The sequence below is a fragment of the Salvelinus alpinus genome, chromosome 2 (genome assembly GCF_045679555.1).
Source record: "Salvelinus alpinus chromosome 2, SLU_Salpinus.1, whole genome shotgun sequence".
NCBI classification, from domain to species: Eukaryota; Metazoa; Chordata; class Actinopteri; order Salmoniformes; family Salmonidae; genus Salvelinus; species Salvelinus alpinus.
In genome coordinates, this window is record NC_092087.1 from 37,725,810 (window position 1) to 37,749,949 (window position 24,140).

General features: G+C 42.7%; 1 protein-coding gene across 1 annotated transcript; it reads right to left on the reverse strand.

Moving 5' to 3' along the window:
• Positions 1 to 220: 220 nt before the first annotated feature.
• On the reverse strand, positions 221 to 23,629 carry LOC139560169 (isotocin receptor-like). Its single transcript, XM_071376720.1, has 3 exons — positions 23,546 to 23,629; positions 21,880 to 23,044; positions 221 to 2,004 (listed from the first exon to the last, which is right to left on the reverse strand). Exons 2-3 carry the CDS (start codon positions 22,799 to 22,801, stop codon positions 1,751 to 1,753), a joined length of 1,176 nt encoding a protein of 391 aa, XP_071232821.1. The 5' UTR covers positions 22,802 to 23,044; positions 23,546 to 23,629; the 3' UTR covers positions 221 to 1,750.
• Between the last annotated feature and the right edge of the window lie 511 nt (positions 23,630 to 24,140).

Here is a 24,140-nt window from a genome sequence, read left to right on the forward strand (position 1 = left end):
GCGAACCACTGGTCTGGATCCTGACATGGCAGGTTGTGATTGACAATACTGAAAACCATACCAAGAAAAGTAGAATTGCTCTAACTGTCTCCTTCTTTCTAAGAGATGTATGTGCATGAGTCAGCCTCTAACAAAATGGAATGGTTAAATTAGAGTTACAGAGGCTCAACACGATCTCCAACTCCATTTGACGCCAAAAAATTAATTCAGACTCACTTGATAGAACACATACAATTTATTTCAAATAAATAAGAGATACTTTTCCAAAATACAACACTCTAAATACAAATAAGACAATTATGTTTTCTACTAAATGTTCAGTAGCCTTAAGGACAAGTTGAAAACCAAAACATTTACAGTAAAAGGAGAAGCCAACTTCTGCCTTTTGATACTGACATTTTTTATGTGTACAAGCAACGGTGTGTCAAGTAGATTCAATATTAAGGCAGGTCACCCTCTTTATGCAATAGTTTCTAAAATACATTGAATACAATGAGGTTTCTCCCCCAATTCGGAGTGTTCTGAGTGTGTGCAATCCATTTCTCAATCATATTTAGCAACATAGAAGACACCAGCCTAACACTTAAAAAGTACAGACAGAGTAATTATGTAGGAAAAAAAATGCGTGCCAAAATACACCACAATTTTCATAGAAGTACATTTGGATGTGTGTGTTCATCCTAGGGGGAAATGGTGGCTAGTTTGTTGAGTTGCTTTCTGTAAGAATAAGTAAGTTAACCTTAAAGGGGCAATCTGCAGTTGCTACATCCATTTTTGAACTTATAAATTAATGATATGTACACATTGATTCTTAAAGAATATAATTATAAATGCCTCAAGCTTAAATCAACAAGCTTAAACCAAAATATAAGCTTGTTTTACTCCAATGTTTGTAAAGAAAGTAAATGTAAACAAACACTTTATAGCCTCAAATGATACTTTTGATATCATGGATGGTCAGTCCGTGTTTCCATAGCTGTCTATGAATTTGAGAGTGGTTACATTTCAGCTTTTTACCGAAACAGGGGCAGGCAGAACTCTTTGTCATTGTTTCAACTGCTGATTGCCGCTTTAACAACTTGACAGATATCGCCATTTTTATAAAGCTAGGACATTTCACAAACTGGATAGTTGAAACGTACTGTGTGTGTGAACTAACACATGGTGCGATGCAGCAAGACATAAGCAACAGGAGAGTAGCTTAACCTTCAGGTTGACAAAGTTAAAATGTCCCTCTGGATTGGTCAGTATTCACAACCCAAACCACTATTACAGAACTCTTTGACACAGAGTCTGTGGCATGTTAATCGCCTTTAAGTCCATTGTGAGAAGAACACAGCTCTCTCCTTTCCTTAGTTTGGAGTGACAGACAGTCAGTCCTTCATTTTCCATTCACCACCTACTGTCCTCCTCCGCAGACCAAATACATAAATCCATCAGTCTGAAAACACAATCAATGGATGACTCACTCTGATCTGCGACAGGACATTTGGCTGTGAGAGGAGACATTCAACAAAATCTGCTTCATCTGTACAACAATCAATTGTTCATTCTATTATTGACCAACTGTGTCTGATACAAAAAAAAGCAGTGCAATGCAATAGTATTAGGTGAGTCTCCCCTGGAGCGGGACCAGAGAAGGGGAAGGACAAGTTTGGGTTTGAGGCGGCGGTGAAGGTTTGGGAGGAAGGAATCACAGTTCTGACCTGCGGGGGGGGGGGGGGGGGGTTACCGTTGGAAGAAGGGCGTCTCATGTGGTGGAGGTCTGTGTGATGCTCCTCTGGCTGCTGGTGCTCTTGATGACGTAGGTGGAGGAGTTACTCTTGCGGCTGGAGTCATGGTCACGTTCGCAGTGGCATTGGGAGGACTTGAGATAGCGGGCTGAGCAGCACAGGAAGTTCTGCCTCAGGTCTGAGAACAGGTGGCCTGCGAAGCACATGTAGATCCATGGGTTACAGCAGCTGTTCAGACTGGCCAGCAGCATGGAGATGATGAAGGGCATGGCTGGGGAAACAAGACAAACACACACATTACATTTTTACTGATACATCAATCACACGTGATTGCAAATTGACAACTGGTGCTAGAAGTGTGTTCTAGTGTTTGTAGTTAGGGTTACAAAGCTACCAGTAATTTACCAAAGTTACCCAAATCTTCATTTATTTTGTTAATTAACTGGTAATCTATGGCAATCTATGGTAACTTTGGTAATTAGTGGGACTTGCAAAGCAAACGTCCCATTTTAAATCTCCGTCATACTTCTTTTTCTTCTAATTTGGAACACTACTCCTCCTACACGTTTAATAAGCAAGAAACGTCATTCAAACTTTAAAACGTGCAGATCGATGTGCTTGTATACAACTTTTTGATATCTTTTATTCTTTAAAAATAATTAAGCTTTTAGTCTTTTTTTGTCCATTTTCATCCACTTTAATGGGATTTCCTCAACATTATAAAAGGCCCCATTGTGACGTCATCACTTCCAACATTCCATTCACTGTAAATGCAGCAATGCAAGTTTTGACACAAATCAGCTACCCCTTTGCCAACAACGTAGACAAAAAGTTAGAGCTTATGAAATCTTTGTCTACTTCTCAACTACTGACCACAACCGCACAACTACTGACCACAACTACTGAACCACACAGCTACGGACCAAAACGACTGACCACAACTACTGACCACACAAATACTGAACCACACAACTACTGACCACAACCATACAACTGCTGACCACAGGAAGGCAGGTAGCCTAGCGGTTAAGAGTGTTGGGCCAGTAACGAAAGGTCGCTGGTCCAAATCCACAAGCCGACAAGGTGGAAAAAATCTGTCGTTCTGCCCTTGAGCAAGACAGTTACCGCCAACAACAACTGCACCGATGATGTGGATGTCGATTAAGGCAGCCCACCGCACCGCTCTGATTCAAAGGGGTTGGTTTAAATGCGTGAGACACATTTCAGTTGAATGCATTCAGTTGTGCAACTGACTAGGTATTCCCTTACCCTTCACAACTACTAACCCAACAACTACTGACCGTCTCTCTCCTGTTCCACAGAGCCTAAACACAGTCAGAGCTTGGCTACCAACAGCTGACACACACTCTCTGGGGGGATTTAATCTAATCAGAAAATGCACTAGAGGTAAACAGTAATCCTGTCCAATGAGGGAGAGCTTGGTTTGTTGTTTTGGAAAGTGTATTGAAAAGTTTCTTAGTACTCAGCTAGCAATGAGGAATCGGCCCAAAAGCGTCCCTCTTCCGGAGGGCCAGAACTGATTGGTGTTGGACTCGGTCGGAATCAAAATGAATGACTGCCCAGAATCAGAATCTACTGGAATTCAGTCGACTTTGCCAGCATCTTACCAGAATCCCCCCAGAAGCGGCCTAATGCAATTTTAAATAAATGTATACAAAATTACCTGTTTTAGTAATTTTAAATATTACTATTATACATTTTATACATACAAATTATACCCATCCATTGGCTCCCGAGTGGCACAGCGGTCTAAAGCACTGCATCTCAGTGCTTGAGGCGTCACTACAGACGCCCTGGATCGAATCCAGGTGCACAATTGGCCCAGCGTCGTCTGGGTTTGGCCGGTGTAGGCTGTCATTGTAAATTAGAATTTGTTCTTAACTGACTTGCCTAGCTAAATAATCCACCATTTTTAAGAATCATTTTCTTTCTTTATTTATTTTTTACCCCCTTTTTGTCATATCCAATTGTCTTGTCTCTGCAACTCCCGTACGGTCTCGGGAGAGGCGAAGGTCGAAAGCCGTGCGTCACCCGAAACACAACCCCGCTAAGCCGCACTGCTTCTTGACACAATGCATGCTTAACCCGGGAAGCCAGCCGCACCAGTGTGTCGGAGGAAACACCATACACCTGGTGACCGTGTCAGCGTGCATGCGCCTGACCCGCCACAGGAGTGAACATCCCGGCCGGCCAAACCCTCCCCTAACCAGGACGACGCTGGGCCAATTGTGTGTCGCCTTATGGGTCTCCCGGTCGCGGCCGGTACGGGTATCGAACCAGCAACTGTAACAATGCAGTTTGCACTGCGATGCAGTGTCTTAGACCGCTGCGCCACTCGGGAGGCCCCATCTAAGTTTTTAATGCTTATCAATTGCTTTGCACAAAGTATCAAAATACTAAAATACTACTTAAACAGGACTCTTAAAGAATTTAATTTAAATGTAAATGACATTTTTTGATCAGAGAAACAATGAGAAATATGGTTTTTTTTTTTTATAATGAAACCTTAACTTTATAAAGCAGCTTGTGTAATCATCTGCCAGAGAGTAGCCACAATCGGCCCGAGCCCCAAGTAATACGTTTGGGCCAGAAAACTCACAACGGAATCGGCCCGAGCTCAATCCCCGCATCCCAGTAATACTGCCGAAGGCGGCACAGATTCGGGCCACACGACGTCGACTGAGGCTGACTCTCAGCCGAGTGCCCCGAGCCTCAGCAGGAATCGGCCCATTGAACTTCCGGCGCCGACAGAGATGGCCGCCTCGCTTCATGTTCTCAGGAAACTATGCAGTATTTAGTTTTTTATGTATTATTTCTTACATTGTTACCCCAGGAAATCTTAAGTTTTATTACATACAGCCGGGAGGAACTATTGGATATAAGAGCAACGTCAACTTACCAGCATTACGACCAGGAATACGACTTTCCTGAAGCGGATCCTCTGTTTGGTCTACCACCCAGGACAATGGATCGGATCCCAGCCGGCGACCCAAAACAACGGCGCCGCAGAAGGGGCAGAAGAAGCAGTCTTCTGGTCAGGCTTCGTAGACGGGCACATCGCGCACCGCTCCCGAGTTTACTACTCACCAACGTCCAGTCTCTTGACAACAAGCTAGACGAAATCCGAGAAAGGGTTGCCTTCCAGAGAGACATCAGAGATTGTAACATTCTTTGTTTCACGGAAACGTGGCTCACTCGAGACACGCTATCGGAGTCGGTACAGCCACCCTTTCTTCACGCATCGAACAGAAATAAACCTCTCTCTGGTAAGAAGAAGGGCGGGGGGGGGGGGGGGGGGGGTATGCCTTATGATTAACGAGACGTGGTGTGATCATAACAACATACAGGAACTCAAGTCCTTTTGCTCACCTGACCTATAATACAATCAAATGTCGACCACATTATCTACCAAGAGAATTCTCTTATAATCACAGCCGTATATATATCCCCACCAAGCAGACACATCGATAGCCCTGAATGAACTTCATTGGACTCTATGTAAACTAGGAACCACATATCCTGAGGCTGCATTCATTGTAGCTGGGGATTTTAACAAGGCTAATCTGAAAGCAAGACTCCCTAAATTTTATTGCGCTACCCGGGCGGAAAAAATCCTGGACCATTGTTACTCTAACATCCGCAACGTATACAAAGCCCTGCCCCGCCCTCCTTTCGGAAAATCTGACCACGACTCCATTTTGTTGCTCCCCACCTATAGACAGAGACTAAAACAGGAAATGCCCGTGCTCAGGTCTGTTCAACGCTGGTCCGACCAATCTAATTCCACGCTTCAAGATTACTTCGATCACGTGGACTGGGATATGTTCCGCATAGCATCGGATAACAACATTGATGAATACGCTGATTCGGTGAGCGAGTTTATTAGCAAGTGCATTGGTGATGTTGTACCCACAGCAACTATTAAAACCTTCCCCAACCAGAAACCGTGGATTAATGGCAGCATTCGTGCAAAACTGACAGTAGTTCAAAAACATCCGGTGATTTTGCAGAGAGCCACATCAATTTCGAGAAATACTCATAATAAACATTGCTAAAAGATACAAGTGTTATGCATGGTATTTTAGATCCACTTCTCCATAATGCAACCGCTGTGTCAGATTTCAAAAAAGCTTTACAGAAAAAGCACACCATGCAATAATCTGAGTACAGCGCTCAGACAACAAAACAAGCCATACAGATATCCACCATGTTGTGGAGTCAACAGAAGTCAGAAATAGCATTATAAATATTCACTTACCTTTGATGATCTTCATCAGAATGCACTCCCAGGAATCCCAGTTCCACAATAAATGTTTGATTTGTTCATTAACGTCCATCATTTATGTCCAAATACCTCCTTTTTGTTTGCGCGTTTAGTACACAACACAATCCAAACTCACGAGGCGCGGGCAAGTCCAGGCGAAAGTTCAGACGAAAAGTCATATTACAGTTCTTAGAAACATGTCAAACGAAGTATAGAATCAATCTTTAGGATGTTTTTAACATATATCTTCAATAATGTTTCAACCGGAGAAATCCTTTGTCTGTAGAAATGCGATGGAACGCAGCTAACTCTCACGTGAGAGCACGTGATCAGCTCATGCCAGACCCCTGACTCAATCAGCTCTTATTCCCTCATCCTTCACAGTAGAAGCATCAAACAAGGTTCTAAAGACTGTTGACATCTAGTGGAAGCCTTAGGAAGTGCAATATGACCCCATAGACACTGTATATTCGATAGGCAATGACTTGAAAAACTACAAACCTCAGATTTCCCACTTCCTGGTTGGATTTTTCTCAGGTTTTTGCCTGCCATATCAGTTATGTTATACTCACAGACATCATTCAAACAGTTTTAGAAACTTCAGAGTGTTTTCTATCCAAATCTACTAAATATATGCATATTCTAGCTTTTAGGACTGAGTAGCAGGCCGTACTCTGGGCACCTTTTTATCCAAGCTACTCAATAGTGCCCCCCGGTCCCAAAGAAGTTAAGCTCGAGACCCTGGGTCTCGACCCTGCCCTGTGCACCTGGGTCCTGGACTTCCTGATGGGCCGTCCCCAGGTGGTGAGGGTAGGAAACAACATCTCCACCACTCCTCAACACTGGGGCCCCACAAGGGTGCGTTCTCAGCCCTCTCCTGTACTCCCTGTTCACCCATGACTGCGTGGCCATGCACGCCTCCAACTCAATCATCAAGTTTGCAGACAACACTACAGTGGTTGGCTTTATTACCAACAACGACGAGACGGCCTACAGGGAGGAGGTGAGGGCCCTCGGAGTGTGGTGTCAGGAAAATAACCTCACACTCAACGTCAACAAAACAAAGGAGATGATCGTGGACTTCAGGAAACAGCAGAGGGAGCACCCCCCTATCCACATCGACGGGACAGTAGTGGAGAAGGTGGAACGTTTTAAGTTCCTCTGCATACACATCACGGACAAACTGAAATGGTCCACCCACACAGACAGCGTGGTGAAGAAGGCGCAACAGCGCCTCTTCAACCTCAGGAGGCTGAAGAAATTCGGCTTGTCACCAAAAACACTCACAAACCTTTACAGATGCACAATCGAGAGCATCCTGTCGGGCTGTATCACCGCCTGGTACGGCAACTGCTCTGCCCACAACCGTAAGGCTCTCCAGAGGGTAGTGAGATCTGCACAACGCATCACCGTGGGCAAACTACCTGCTCTCCAGGACACCTACACCACCCGATGTCACAGGAAGGCCAAAAAGATCATCAAGGACAACAACCACCCGAGCCACTGCCTGTTCACCCAGCTATCACCCAGAAGGCGAGGTCAGTACAGGTGCATCAAAGCTGGGACCGAGAGACTGAAAAACAGCTTCTATCTCAAGGCCATCAGACTGTTAAACAGCCATCACTAACATTGAGTGGCTGCTACCAACATACTGACTCAATCTCTAGGCACTTTAATAATTAAAAATTTGATGTAATAAATGTATCACTAGTCACTTTAAACTATGCCACTTTATATAATGTTAACATACCCTACACTACTCATCTCATATGTATATACTGTACTCTATACCATCTACTGTATCTAGTTAGCTACCTGTTGAGTTTGGATCCCGCAATGCGGTTGGCATCAGTTACTGGGACTGCTACTATCTGTCCAGTGATCCTGCCGACCAATGGCGGGTCTGAGGAGCTGTTTGGCGTAGCAGTTAGCCAAGCGTTTTTTTGAGGGCTTAAACGCAGCCTGCGATTGTTGGAAAAGCTTCCAGGTGAAGCTGGTTGAGAGAATGCCAAGTGTGTGCAAAGCTGTCATCATTGCAAAGGGTGGCTACTTTGAAGAATCTCAAATATAAAATATATTTAGATTTGTTTAACACTTTTTTGTTATATGTGTTATTTCATAGTTGTGATGTCTTCCCTATTATTCTACAATATAGAAAATTGTAAAAATAAAGAAAAACCCTGATATGAGTAGGTGTATCCAAACTTTTGACTGGTACCGTATGTAAATATGGTATTTCAGTTTATTTAATTTTTCTAAAATTTCTAAAAAACTGTTTTCACTTTGTCATTATGGGGTATTATGTGTAGATTGATGGGGGGGAAATGATTTAATCCATTCTAGAATAAGGCTATAATGTAAAAGAAATGTGGAAACAGGAAAAGGGTCTGAATACATACCCAATGCACTGTTCATTGCTACCATGACAAAAACAAAAACCACAGGAGAAGGATATTTTAACTGAACAAAAAGAGTTCTACAAGCAGTTGTTACGACAACAACAAAAATTGCTTCAAGTGTTTTGTCCAAATACTGGTGGAGTCAACTAATAAAAGAATGGACGACCTGACTAGAGAGGTCCAGGACATGAAGAACAGTTAGCAGTTCTCCCAGGGTCAGAAAAGCAAGATGACAGCAATCTGTGAGTCATTGAGAGAGGACATCAGTTATGTACCTTTGAAGTCGGAAGTTTACATACACCTTAGCCAAATAATTTAAACTCAGTTTTTCACAATTCCTGACATTTAATCCTAGTAAAAAATTCCCTGTCTTAGGTCAGTTAGGATCACCACTTCATTTTAAGAATGTGAAATGTCAAAATAATAGGAGAGAGAATGAATTATTTCAGCTTTTATTTATTTCATTACATTCCCAGTGGGTCAGAAGTTTATATACACTCAATTAGTATTTGGTACCATATCCTTTAAATTGTTTAACTTGGGTCAAACGTTTCGGGTAGCCTTCCACAAGCTTCCCACAATAAGTTGAGTGAATTTGGGCCCATTCCTCCTGACAGAGCTGGTGTAACTGAGTCAGGTTTGTAGGCCTCCTTGCTTGCACACACTTTTTCAGTTCTGCCCACAAATTTTCTATAGGATTGAGGTCAGGGCTTTGTGATGGCCACTCCAATACCTTGACTTTGTTGACCTTAAGACAATTTGACACAACTTTGGAAGTATGCTTGTGGTCATTGTCCATTTGGAAGACCCATTTGAGAACAAGTTTTAACCCCCTGACTGATGTCTTGAGATGTTGCTTCAATATATCCACATAATTTTCCTCACTCATGATGCCATCTATTTTGTGAAGTGCACCAGTCCCTCCTGCAGCACAGCACCCCCACAACATGATGCTGTCACCCCTGTGCTTCACGGTTGGGATGGTGTTCTTCGGCTTGCAAGCCTCCCCCTATTTCCTCCAAACATAATGGTCATTATGGCCAAACAGTTCTATTTTTGTTTCATCAGACCAGAGGACATTTCTCCCAAAAGTACGATCTTTGTCCCCATGTGCAGTTGCAAACCGTAGTCTGTTTTTTATATGGCGGTTTTGGAGCAGTGGCTTCTTCCTTGCTGAGTGGCCTTTCAGGTTATGTCGATATAGGACTTGTTTTATTGTGGATATAGATACTTTTGTACCTGTTTCCTCCAGCATCTTCACAAGGTCCTTTGCTGTTGTTCTAGGATTGATTTGCACTTTTCGCACCAAAGTATGTTCATCTCTAGGAGACAGAACGTGTCTCCTTCCTGAGCGGTATGACGGCTGCGTGGTCCCATGGTGTTTATACTTGCGTATTATTGTTTGAACAGATGAACGCGGTACCTTCAGGAGTTTGGAAATTGCTCCCAAGGATGAACCAGACTTGTAGAAATGGTCCACCCACACAAAAATTCTGAGGTCGGCTGATTTATTAAGATTTTCCCATGATGACAAGAAAGAGGCACTGAGTTTGAAGGTAGGCCTTGAAGTACATCCACAGGTACACCTCCAATTGACTCAAATGATGTCAATTAGCCTATCAGAGACTTCTAAAGCCATGACATCATTTTCTGGAATTTTCCAAGCTGTTTAAAGGCACAGTCAACTTAGTGTATGTAAATTTCTGACCCACTGGAATTGTGGTACAGTGAATTATAAGTGAAATAACCTGTCTGTAAACAATTGTTGGAAAATTACTTGTGTCATGCACAAAGTCGATATCCTAACCGACTTGCCAAAACTATAGTTTGTTAGCAAGACATTTGTGGAGTGGTTGAAAAACGAGTTTTAATGACTCCAACCTAAGTGTATGTAAACTTCCAACTTCAACTGTATGCATCAACACCTCCTGACCTGCAGTATCACTTGTGCTTTCATCAGTGCATGGATGAGTAGAGGTGGACGAGTCAATGACCGGTAAGGATACAGAGAGAGGATCACCTTTGCCTTTTATGAATGAAGGGAAGAGATGAAGACATCGAGCTGGGATTACAACATGAACCCTGTGCTAGTGACCAGAGGGTTACACAGCTAAACAACATTCAATGACTTTTGGCCTCTGTTCCTTTCCATTACTTGCCTGAAAGAAAAGGAGAATCAAAACAAAATCAAATCATTCAACAACAAAAATTATTGAATGATGACTGATCTGGAAAATCCAATGTATGAACATGCACAAAGTGGATGTCCTCACCGACTTGGAAAAACTATAGTTTGTTAAAAAGAAATTTGTGGTGTGGTTGAAAAACATGTTTTAATGACTCCAACCTAAGTGTATGTAAACTACCGACTTCAACTGTACTCAATCTCTCCCTATCCCAGTCTGCTGTCCCCACTTGCTTCAAGATGTCCACCATTGTTCCTGTATCCAGGAAAGCAAAAGTAAATTAACTAAATGACTATTGCCCCGTAGCACTCACTTTTGTCATAATGAAGTGCTTTGAGATAGATGCTAATTAAGGATCATATCACCTCCACCCTACCTGACAGCCAAGACCCACTACAATTTGCATACCTCCCCAATAGATCCACAGACGATGCAATCGCCATCGCACTGCACACTGCCCTATCCCATCTGGACAAAAGGAATACTTACGTAAGAATGCTGTTCATTGACAACAGCTCAGCGTTCAATACGATAGTACCCTCCAAGATTATCATTAAGCTCGGGGCCCTGGGTCTGAACCCCGCCCTGTGAAGCTGGGTCCTGGACTTCCTGACAGGCCACCCCAGATGCTGAAGGTAAGAAACAACACCTCAACTACGCTGATCCTCAACACAGGGTCCCCACAAGTGTGCGTGCTCAGCCCCCTTCTGTACTGCCTGTTCACCCATAACTGTATGGCCTTTCAAAATCAAATCAAATCAAATTTTATTAGTCACATGCGCCGAATACAACAGGTGAACAGTGAAATGCTTACTTACAAGCCCCTAACCAACAATGCAGTTTAAAAAGATATGGATAACAATAAGAAATAAAAGTAACAAGTAATTTAGGAGCAGCAGTAAAATAACAATAGCGAGACTATATACAGTGAGGTGCTGGTACAGAGTCAATGTGCGGTAGCACCGGTTAGTTGCGTAATATGTACATGTAGGTAGAGTTATTAAAGTGACTATGCATAGATGATAACAACAGAGAGTAGCAGCGATGTAAAAGGGGGATGGTCAATGCAAATAGTCTGGGAAGCGATTTGATTAGATGTTCAGGAGACTTATGGCTTGGGTGTCGAAGCTGTTTAGAAGCCTCTTGGATCTAGACTTGGCGCTCAGGTACCGCTTGCCGTGTGGCAGCAGAGCGAACAGTCTATGACTAGGGTCAGTCCTCAGTCCTCTTTTTCCTGTAGTCCACAATCATCTCCTTTGTCTTGATCACGTTGAGGGAGAGGTTGTTGTCCTGGAACCACACGGCCAGGTCCCTGACCTCCTCCATATATGCTGTCTCGTTGTTGTCGGTGATCAGGCCTACCACTGTTGTGTCATTGGCAAACTTAATGATGGTGTTGGAGTCGTGCCTGGCCGTGCAGTCAGGAGTGAACAGGGAGTACAGGTTGAAAATGAGCACACACCCCTGAGGGGCCCGCGTTGAGGATCAGTGTGGCGGATGTGTTGTTACCTACCCTTACCACCTGGGGGCGGCCCGTCAGGAAGTTCAGAATACAGTTGCAGAGGGAGGTGTTTAGTCCCAGGGTCATTAGCTTATTGATGAGCTTTGAGGGCACTATGGTGTTGAACGCTGAGCTGTAGTCAATGAACAGCATTCTCACATAGGTTTTCCTTTTTTCTAGGTGGGAAAGGGCAGTGTGGAGTGCAATAGAGATTGCATCATTTGTGGATATTTTCGGCGGTATGCAAATGTGGAGTGGGTCTCGGGTTTCTGGGATAAGGATGTTGATGTGAGCCATGACCAGCCTTTCAAAGCACTTCATGGCTACATACGTTAGTGCCTTGGGTCAGTAGTAATTTAGACAGGTTACCTTAGTGTTCTTGGGCACAGGGACTATGGTGGTCTGCTTAAAACATGTTGATATTTCAGACTCGGACAGGGCGAGGTAATGAAAATGTCAGTGAAGACTCTTGCCAGTTGGTCAGCGCATGCTCGCAGTACACGTCCTGGTAATCTGTCTGAATATTGACCTGTTTAAAGGTCTTACCCACATTGGCTGTGGAGAGTGTGATCACACAGTTTTCCCGGAACCGCTGGTGCTGTCATGCATGTTTCAGTGTTATTTGCCTCGAAGCCAGCATAGAAGTAGTTTAGCTCATCTGGTAGTCTCGTGTCACTGGGCAGCTCTCGGCTGTGCTTCCCTTTGTAGTCTGTAATGGTTTGCAAGCCCTGCCACATCCGACAAGCGTCTGAGCCACTCAATTGGAAGCTGCTCACTGTAACCAGTAGTGCGATTCGATCTTAGTACTGTATTGACGCTTTGCCTGTTTGATGGTTCGTCGAAGGGCATAGCGGGATTTATTATAAGCTTCTGGGTTAGAGTCCCACTCCTTGAAAGCAGCAGCTCTAGCCTTTAGCTCAGTGCGGGTGTTGCCTGTAATCCATGGCTTCTGGTTGGGGTATGTACGTACGGTCACTGTGGGGACGATGTCATCGATGCACTTATTGATAAAGCCAGTGACTGATGTGGTGTACTCCTCAATGCCATTGGAAGAATCCCGGAACATATTCCAGTCTGTGCTAGCAAAACAGTCCTGTAGCTTAGCATCTGCTTCATCTGACCAGGTTTTATTGATCGAGTCCCTGGTGCTTCCTGCTTTCATTTTTGCTTGTAAGCAGGAATCAGGAGGACAGAATTATGGTCAGATTTGCCAAATGGAGGGCGAGGGAGAGCTTTATTTGTGTCTCTGTGTGTGGAGTAAAGGTGGTCCAGAGTATTTTTCCCTCTGGTTGCACATTTAACATGCTAATATACATTTGGTAAAACGGATTTAAGTTTTCCTGCATTAAACTCAATCATCAAGTTTGCAGACGACACAACAGTAGTAGGCCTGAATACCAATAATGACGAGATACAGGGAGGAGTTGAGGGCCCTGATGAAGGGGTGGAAAACTTCAAGATCCTCGGCGTACACATCACTGACAATCTGAAATGGTCCACCCACACAGACAGTGTGGTGAAGAAGGCGCAACAGCGCCACCTGAGCCACGGCCTGTTCACCCCGCTCTAATCCAGAAGGTGAGATCAGTACAGGTGCATCAAAGATGTGACCGAGAGACTGAAAAACAGCTTCTATCTCAAGACCATCAGACTGTTAAATAGTCATCACTAGCCGGCCTCCACCCAGTGCCCTGAACTTAGTCACTGTCACTAGCCAACGACCACCCGGGTTACTCAACCCTGGACCTTAGAGGCTGCTGCCCTATGTACATAGACATGGAATCACTGGTCACTTTACTAATGGATCACTGGTCATTTTAATAATGTTTACATACTGTTTTACTCATTTCATATATATATACTATACTGTACTCTATTGTAGTCAATACCACTCCGACATTGCTTGTCTTAATTCCATTATTTTACATTTAGATTTGTGTGTATTGTTTTGAATTGTTAGATACTACTGCACTGTTGGAGCTAGGAACACAGGCATTTTGCTACACCTGCAAAAGCATCTGGTAAATATGTGTGTGACAAATACATTTTGATTTGATTTTAAATCAGATTATCTCGAGGGACAATCGAGGCGGAACAACATGGTTGTGGACGAAACTGCAGAATCTCCACATGAGACCTGGACGGAGTCTGAATACAAAGTGAGGGAAATGATCTCGGAGAAACTGAGGATGGACCACATGAAGATTGAGGTCAAGTTCCTGAGGTTCAAGGACAAGGTAGCTGTTCTGGAAAGAGCCGAGGCAATAACAACTTAGATGGAAAGCAACTGAGGATGGTAGCTGACCTTATAGGTACACCTGTCTGAAATATATTTAATCTGAGCCAAGAGGAAAGTCTTTGTCCTCAGGCCTGGAGGGAAGCCAAAGTAATTCCGCTACCCAAGAGTGGTAAAGTGTCCTTTACTGGTTGTAACAGCAGACCTATCAGCTTGCTGCCAGCTCTTAGCAAACTGTTGGGAAAAAACCCAAATACAATGCTATTTCTCTGTAAACAAATTAACAACAGACTTTCAGCATGCTTATAGAGAAGGGCACTCAACATGTACTGCACTGACACAAATGTCTGAAGAAATTGATAATAAGAAGATTGTGGGAGCTATACCGCTAGAATTCAGTGCAGCCGTTGACATTATTGACCATAACCTGCTGTTAAGGAAACGTATGTGTTATGGCTTTTCAACCTCTGCCATATTGTGGATCCAGAGTTACAGTGCATTTGGGAAGTATACAGAACCGTTACATTTTTTCACATTTTGTTACAATATAGCCTTGTACTAAAATTGTTAAATGTTTGTTTTTCCCTCATCAATCGACATACAATACCCCATAATGACAAAGCAAAAACAGGTTTAAATTGTTTGTTTTGCACATTTATTACTTTGTTGAAGAACCGATTACAGCTTTGAGTCTTCTTGGGTATGACGCTACAAGCTTGGCACACCAATTTGGGGAGTTTCTCCCATTCTTCTCTGTAGATCCTCTCAAGCTCTGTCAGGTTGGATGGGGAGCGTCACTGCACAGCTATTTTAAGGTCTCTCCAGAGATGTTCAATCGGGTTCAAGACCGGGCTCTGGCTGGGCCACTCAAGGACATTCAGAGACTTGTCCCGAAGCCGCTCCTGCGTTGTGTTGGCTGTGTGCTTACGGTCCCAGTCTGAGGTCCTGAGCACTCTGGAGCAGGTTTTCATCAAGGATCGCTCTGTACTTTGCTCTGTTCATCTTTCCCTCGATCCTGACTAGTCTCCCAGTCCCTGCCGCTGAAAAACATCCCCACAGCATGATGCTGCCACCACCATGCTTCACCGTAGGGATGGTGCCAGGTTTCCTCCCGACGTGACGCGTGACATTCAGGCCAAAGAGTTCAATTTTGGATACATAAGACCAGAGAATCTTGTTTCTCATGGTCTAAGTCCTTTAAGTGCATTTTGGCAAACTCCAAGAGGACTCTAATGTGCTTTTCCCCCACAGTTTGGTCGGGTGGCCAGCGCTAGGAAAAGTCTTGGTTGTTCCAAACTTCTTCCATTTAAGAATGATGTAGGTCAAATGTGTTCTTGGGGACCTTCAATTCTGGAGAAATGTTTTGGTGCCCCTGTGGGACCTTTTATAGACAGTTGTGTGCCTTTCCAAATCATGTCCAGTCAATTGAATTTACCACGGATGGACTCCAATCAAGTTGTAGACATATCTCAAGGATGATGAACTGAAACAGGATGCACCTGAGCTCGAGTCTCATAGCCAAGGTTCTGAATACTTATGTAAATAAGGTATTTCTGTTTTTTATTTTGAATAGATTTGCAAACATTTCTAAAAACCTGACTTCGCTTTGTCATTGTGGGGTATTGTGTGTAGATTGATGAGGATTTTATTTATTTAATCAATTTTAGAATAAGGCTGTAATGTAACAAAATTTGGAAAAAGTCCATGGGTCTGAATACTTTCCGAAAGCACTGTATATTTAGGATATTGTTTTACAGCTTTGTCATTCTATTATTTATTTTACAAAATCATCTTATTTGATTATGTTATATATTTTACACGTGATGATGCCAAACAGAGGGCCAGAGATAATTACAGACACCTGTGATAATCTGAAGTACCCAAAAGGGCCACATAAAATCCTTGAAAGTTACCAAAATTCTGATAGTTTATTGGTAAACATCCAAAGTTTCTATTACCCACCGTTTGCAACCCTTTTTGTGATAGACATTCATTTGTTTGAAGATATAAAGGTAATTTTTAAAGATTACATCTGATGGAATGGTTTGATTTCTATTGATCTCATTCACATGTTGTAATAATCTACATTTCACCTTAAAGTCGTATAAACATGGTTGTTGTGAAATGCCAGCCTGTCTCAATATGTTCTTATCCTATGGATCTTCTGAGGACCAACATGAGGAAACCACTTTCATCCTAATTAATTACCCCCCTTCTATCTCTACTACTCATTAATGACATCCCTGATTGGATTGTTCTTGACACAAACACAAACACACACACACATAAACACATACACACCAACACAATAGGCACACCCAGATAGCATTCACAACGGAAATGGTAATAAAGATACCGGGGGAGACAGACAGCAGTGATGCAGAGTGGCCTGCAGTGTTGCGTAGGTTGACATTTATGCCACAGATGTAGGATCTTAATTTGAGCCAGATGGCTACAGCAGGGAAATAATCCTGCAGCAACAGGAAATGTGGATTATTATGTGGATTATAATTAATGGACATTTTTGTAGGGGTTGATACATTTTTCATAAGGGAAAATCAAATCTGAAATTTCAAAATGGAAATTACAAACTTCATAAGCCTTTTTAAGTTAATTTCCTGCATTGCAGTAGAGTTCTCCTGCAACAGAGTGATCAAATGAAGATCCTCCATCTGTATGTCACCGGCGAATTGACATATGGTAAATTAGTTTGAGATTAATGGAATGGGCCCATGTCCTGTATTCAATTAACCTCTTCTGATTGCTAATCTCTCTCCCTTCGTCTCTCTCCACCCCGTGTTCCGCTTGCATCGTCTTTAATGGCTGGCCCTCCAGCTCTGATATGAAGGTTGCTCAAATTGAAATCACTGGGAACAATCGGCGGAATGCTACAGCAGCCGCGCCAAGTAATTAGGAGCTAATTGATTCATCAGTCATTAAGGCTGTGAGTTATGGGTGCACAAGTGTCCGGATGTGAACAATGTAAATCATTCTATTGTCTGGCTTTTACAGTGTCAGAGCAGGGAGGACACATGCTTAGTCTGGACCGGGGATAGGCCTAGGGCCTACACAGTTTCCTAACTCAAATTATTGTGGGGGGAAAAGCTTGCAGTGATGCAAAAGTAAAGTGGAATTGATCTACTAGATGTCTCAAATGAAAACGTAATATAGAAAAAACTAAACTCCACCATATGACAAGTCATAATGCCCTGCAGCTTTAGGATGTCCTGCAGCTATGAAGTAGTTACACTGTAATTCCATTGCTTTATAACTTTCAGCCACAAAGTTACACCACTTCAATCTCAAAGGAACACAAGACAGTATGATAGATGAATGAATAACTCAATAAATTTCCTCTGTAAAATGTATAACCTTGCTCTTGTGAGGGAGGGAGGAATTTGAATTAATGCAGCTTGGCATTGGATCATTTATCTTTTCACTGAGGCATGAAAGGTGGTTAGTGAGATCTTAAGAAACCACAAGGGGTACTAAGCAGCAGTCAAACGGACATACACAGACTAAAACTGACACAAAGCTTCTTTGATCTAACTCTGTTAGGCATTGCCATGCAGAGCTTCCTTGTTTGGATATTATTTACCAGCAAATAATGGTTCCATTAAACGGAAGTCAAAATGTAAATGAATGTTCTGTGTAGGCTACTGTGCATTCAATACATATGCTAAATGTCTTCACACAGCACAGCCAGATCACATATCATGACTATTAAACATTCTTATGGCTTTGTAAAAGGAAGGAGCGTGCGTGAGAATGGGGCCAATATGTGATTTGAAGGAAGGAATTCTGATCAAAATAACCATTGGTAGATTAGCTCATGGTATCGTTCACAGGAGATGATAAATCACAGAAACTCACAAATTTGAATGCAGAAAATTCTTCCCTTCATTGGTAAATCTGCTCAACTATCAGGTTCTGTACTGACTAATGACCACAGCCTGATTGGCACGATCATCTGAGTTTAATATCAACACTATTTCAGAGGATTTACTATGCCAGAACAGCTGAGTAGTAGAATTCCTAAAGAAGACTGTACAAGAGAGGGGCCTTGCTTTTCTCACATTTTATTTTGGCTCTCAGCCAACCACTGACCTGGCTATCAGATGCTCCATACTATTATTTCAATGGAAGCTGGTACAATAGCTCTCTTTTAGTCTCTGATCACGTTTGTTGTTTGAGTCTACACAGCTGAAAAGGACTTCCCTGTTTTAATAAAAGATGCATCTAACATTATGTATAATGCTGTACTTTTAAAATGACCGTAACAACAATGAGGCTTGGTGTCTGTTTAATAAACATCCTGTAAAATGCAGAGAAGAACATACAGTGGCCATAGTGAAAAAGGAGTCCATGGGGACTGGGCAGACTGCCGATTAATATAGTCAGTGCCAGTCAGCGTCACACAGAGCAGAGGGTGAGTCAGTGTAGGGAAAATGGAGGCTGTACACTCAGAAATGGACAAGGGTATGGACACAGTTCATAGATGGGCTGCCTTTCCCACCTGGACAAAAGCAACACCTATGTAGTAAAAAAAAAAAGCTGTTTAACTGGGCAAATCCACTGATTGTGTGTTGTCCTCAGAAGGGTTAAAAAGTCTCCAGTGGATGCTGCACTCCTAAGAGGTTGTCTTTGGGAGATCACAGGCTGTGTATTTCTGTTCAAGGATGATAATAAAAGCACTGTAAATAAATGCTATTTTCTAGTAGGGAACAACAGCCTGCCTGCTTGAACATGGCACACCCCAACAGGCTTACAGGGACAAAGCCTACATTATAAACTGGGTGGTTCAAGCCCTGAATGCTGATTGGCTGACAGCCATGGTATATCAGACCGTATACCTCAGGTATGACAAAATATGTATTTTTACTGCTCTAATTATGTTGGTAACCAGTTTATAATAGCAATAAGGCACCTTGGGGGTTCATGGTATATGGCCAATATACCACGGCTAAGTGCTGTATCCAGGCACTCCGTGTTGCATCGCGCTTAAGAACAGCCCGTAGCCATGGTATAATAGCCATATATCACACCTCCTCGTGCCTTACTGCTTAAGTATACTTACTCATCTTGGATCATCCTGCAAACTTCATGAGAACTTTGGCTGAGAATATTATTTTCCATACTTTTCCATACACGTGTAATGCAAAATTGTTTGGGGAATATAATGACTGTTTACCAACTTGTTCAATTTCCTGGTGTTTGTCTTGGGATGTTGGGAAATATAACTAATATGTGATAGAGCTGCTATGGGGATCAGGAGGGGACAGCACAGAACAGTTGCGTTTAACTAGGTAAGAACAAATTCTTATATTCAATGACGGCCTACCCCGGCCAAACCCCCCCTAACCTGGATGCCGCTGGGCCAATTGTGCGCTGCCCTATGGGACTCCTGATCACAGACGGTTGTGATACAGCCTGGGATCAAACCAGGGTCTGTAGTGATACCTCTAGCACTGAGATGCTGTCCCTTAGACCACTGCACCACTCAGGATACATAGTGCTGTGGTGTAACTCTGATGTCTTTCAAATGTATGGATAGTCTCACTTTGATTTACCACGCTCCTTTAGCTGTTTACAGCTTCAATAATATATTAAACTTCTTCAAAGGATAGAACATAAACAAAATCCCAACCCCAATCAGAAGGCCATCTACTGTATTTGGTTTAGCACAGATTGCTCAATCCCCCTCCAGTCCAAGCCAGTATATAGCCTAATGTAAATAGGCCTGGCTAAGTATGTAAATTGTGATTGACCGGGTATCGAACCCTGGCCTACTATATTGCACACAGAGCTAAACACTGATATTACTCATCCCAGGAGCATTGGTCAGTCACTGAACCTGTCACGCAAAATGACGCTGGAGAGACGAAGCAGGTACGGGGAGTAACATTTAATAAATGACGGACATATAACGAGACAAGCACAGCGTCAGCAAACAAAAACTTAGACAAGAAACAATCAATGCAGCAGCAGGGAACAGAGCAAGGGAACAGACAAATATAGGGGAGGAAATTAACATGTAATAAGTGAGTCCAGGTGAGTCCATTAACGCTGATGCGAGTGACGAGAGAAGGCAGGTGTGGGTGATGGATGGCAGGAGCGTGTGATGCAGGGTAATCTGGCGCCCTCAAGCGCCAGGGGAAGGGAAGAGCGGGAGCAAACATGACAGAACCACCATTAAACAGGCTATGTTTTTATGATAAAAATCCCCATATTCTCATATTTGCAAAGTCTGTACTTGAGGAGGTTTATGAAAACAACAGTGTAAATGTGTATGCCTTCATGCCAGTCATTATAGGCCAATTTGGTTGGGGAAGAATGTCCCCCCAAAAAGTATACAAAACTGCAACAAGCAGGGGTAGCATAGGCTATTGGATGAAAACCAACTCAGATCTGCTCAAATTATTTAATAACATTGGGTGTGGCCATAAGGCGGGTCATTAAGAAATGAATTGCACTGGTAGGCTGTCTGCTCCATTGAAGCACGTGCTCCCCTGTGTGCTTGACCGAGGAGATGACACGCGTGGTCCCAATATTACCTGTCACTCTTGCGCTCCGACGTGCCTCCCAGGTAACAACAGAAGAGCTCAGCATGCAGCCCACACGCATAATCTGATTAATGATTCACTGCAGGAAGGCTCAGATGGTTGGGGCCTCAGAAACACATCCACGCAGAGGTGTGCACAAACCATGGAGATTACAGTCCGGAAAGACTGCTTTCAGTGACTTAAGTTATTTTTAGTTGCATGGACATTTGAAGCGGTAGCCTATGCCTACTTTGCTTCGCTTCAGTGGAGGGGTATTGCAATTAAACGACCCTCTCAATGTTGTTACTGTTCGTTATGGCGAGTGAATCAAATGGAGGTGGTGTTTTTAGATTTCATAAAAAGTCTGTAACAATTCTGGACAACCATTGTAATATTCAGGCCACTTCTAAAATTAAGGATATTTTGACCTATATAGACCTATATGAAACGAATATAACGAGATGATATTTTTCATACATATTTGTTCGGGGTCGCTCCACCCGTATCTCCACAAGTCACCATAACATTCTATAGGTGGGCAGAGCTTCATTTGCCACATGGTATTTTTGTTGGCTGGAGGCACACCATAGCCTATGATGGGCTGCGGATTTATTTAAATTTATTTTGTAATTTCATCCACTGCATGTGGGTAGGATATTACTTTATATGATGCGTCTAATTTTCCTTTACAACGGCATACATCAATTGATTTCAATTGACTTTCAGTGGAAAAGGCTGTTGGAATATGTTGTATTATCATCTTGGCTATTTGGTGAAAATGAACCTAACATTACGCACACCGCATTATAAGCCCCGAACCAGAATACCTTCCGAGCGTTTTAAAGTAAACATGGACATTTAATTTCAAGATGGATATATTAATGGCAACAGTCTAGAATTGCGAAGCCGCCTGGTTAAAATATTTCATTTTACGCACGGAATCTCAAACTGCAGAAATAATTTGCATGGTTATTTTCGAGGTGGAGTTTGAATTTACCTTCTCGGGGCGCCGTTGGATCCCAAGCTGTCCACATCTGCACAGTGAAGAAAGGAGTCCAGCAAACGATATACGCCAGAACTATGACAAATGTCATTTTAACTGTAGTTATCTTCGCTTTGGAGATGAGCTTTACACTGCTCACCCGGGCGAGCGCATGACCTTTCGAAGTCTTCGGGGTGAGGCTTATGCACTGGTCCCTCTTGGTTTTCATTCTAAAGTTTTGCCATATCTTAAAGCTTATTAGTCCATAGCATAGGCTCAGGATGGCCACTGGTATGATGTAGATGGTAAGGCTAATCCAAGTTATATACGCTTTGGCACCCCAGGGTTCCACGAAGTCACCCCAACAATCATACACTCCAGAGCCAACGTCCTTCAGGGAAAAAATGTACATTTGTGGGCTGCTGAACACTAGGCTGAGGACCCAGGAGATAATCACGTAGAAACGGTCTTTTCGCTTGTGCAGAGACCGAAGCGGCTGACAAATCGCCAAGCACCTGTCTATAGACATCAAAACAAGCATATAGGTAGATGCGAACATCCCGACGATCTGGAAGTATTTCACCAACCTGCACAGGATATCGGGTCCATAGAAACGGAAAGTAATGTCCCAGATAAGTTGTGGCAAGACCTGAAATATAGCCACAACGAGATCCGCGATGCTGAGGTGTTTCATGAAGTAGTACATTCGGGACTGTGTGTGCTTGGTGGTGTGAATGGCCACCAGGACGCACAGATTCCCAGCCAGCGCCAGGAGCAGGACCAGGGCGAGCACAGTCACCTCCACTTTAGCCACCTCCTCATTCCGTTTCAGGGGGTTTGTTTGATTTCCCCCGGTGGTCCCGTTGCCAAGGGTTGAGTTCCCCAATGATTCGTTAAATGGCCAAAAGTCCTGCTCATTTAGTGTACTACTTTCCATTGTGTTGACCGTATTCTCTCTCAGTCCAACCGCGACGAAAAATCATGCAATAGCAGCAATGTTCAGCCACCCTACATTGGAGGGTTGTTTTAAACGTCTTCTTTGGCTCTTCATCTAACAGGTGTCAAGACAAAGCATCCGAGTGTGGAGCTGGGTTGTTACCATTTACACACGATGGGAAAACGGAATCCCAATTTTGCGCTGAAGCTTTATTTCTTATTCATAGCCAAATAGGACCAGACACTGGTGAGCAGGAAATAGAGAAAACACATTAACGTCTTGTTTCAATTAAAAACAATTACATTATATAAAACTAAATTAAATGGGAAATCTGCGATTCAATTTCTTTACTTTTAATTTAATTATATATAGGCCTAACCATTGATTTTTAGAAGAATATACATTCTACAGTAAATGCCTCATACCCCATCAGAACCCAAAATATAAGCTTATTTTACTCCATTGTTTGTAAACAATGTAATTATAAACAAACATTGTAGTCTCAAAACATGGTTAAAACTAGATTTTTTCTGATAATTTTTTATTGTTTGAACAGCAGATTGCCCCTTTGAATGAAAAAAATAAACGGAACCACAACATATAATTTAAGAAACTATTGAAACTAACAAAAAATTCCGCAGCACATGGTCTATGGATAGTCTCCAGCCATCTAAATAATATTTTAACATTGCCTAAAAGTAATAGCATGATGGGTTTTCCTAATGTAAATGTAGGCCTACTTACATGTGCATCTGCTTTACCGTCTTGTAAATTGAGTACTGGAACTAAACGCAGTGAGACCTGAAAGTGAAGCATCCAGCCTCCCTCACTAGTAGGGATCGGATTGGCCAGCAGCATGATATTTATACCACTTGTATATCCCTGGCCAAGATTATGCATGATAAATTGATTTCCACATTATTTCCACTAGGTGTCCATGTGCGCACTCTAATAGATAAATGCCTAATGTCTAACCATTCACTACATCTAAAATGTTTTTTTTTTTTATATAGATAGTGATCTGTTTAAAAAAAAATGAAGTGGTCATCATCATTTAGGCTACCCTAGTAACCGATATGCAAATAAAGGCATCATAATGAAATATTCACAAGTAAATGGGTAATTACACTATATAGGTATCTAAATATATGGACACTAGCTTTAACTAGTTGACAGCATTAGTTGATTCGGCTACAACAAGGCTAGGCTAGTGCAGCATTTAATTATATTCCATCAATGCCTCTGAAACACTAAAATGTTACCTTTCCTCGGCAGCCTGCTGCTCAAGGTTGCCAATGTGAATCATTAACCGAATTTAGGCAAGTTATGTTGTTACAAA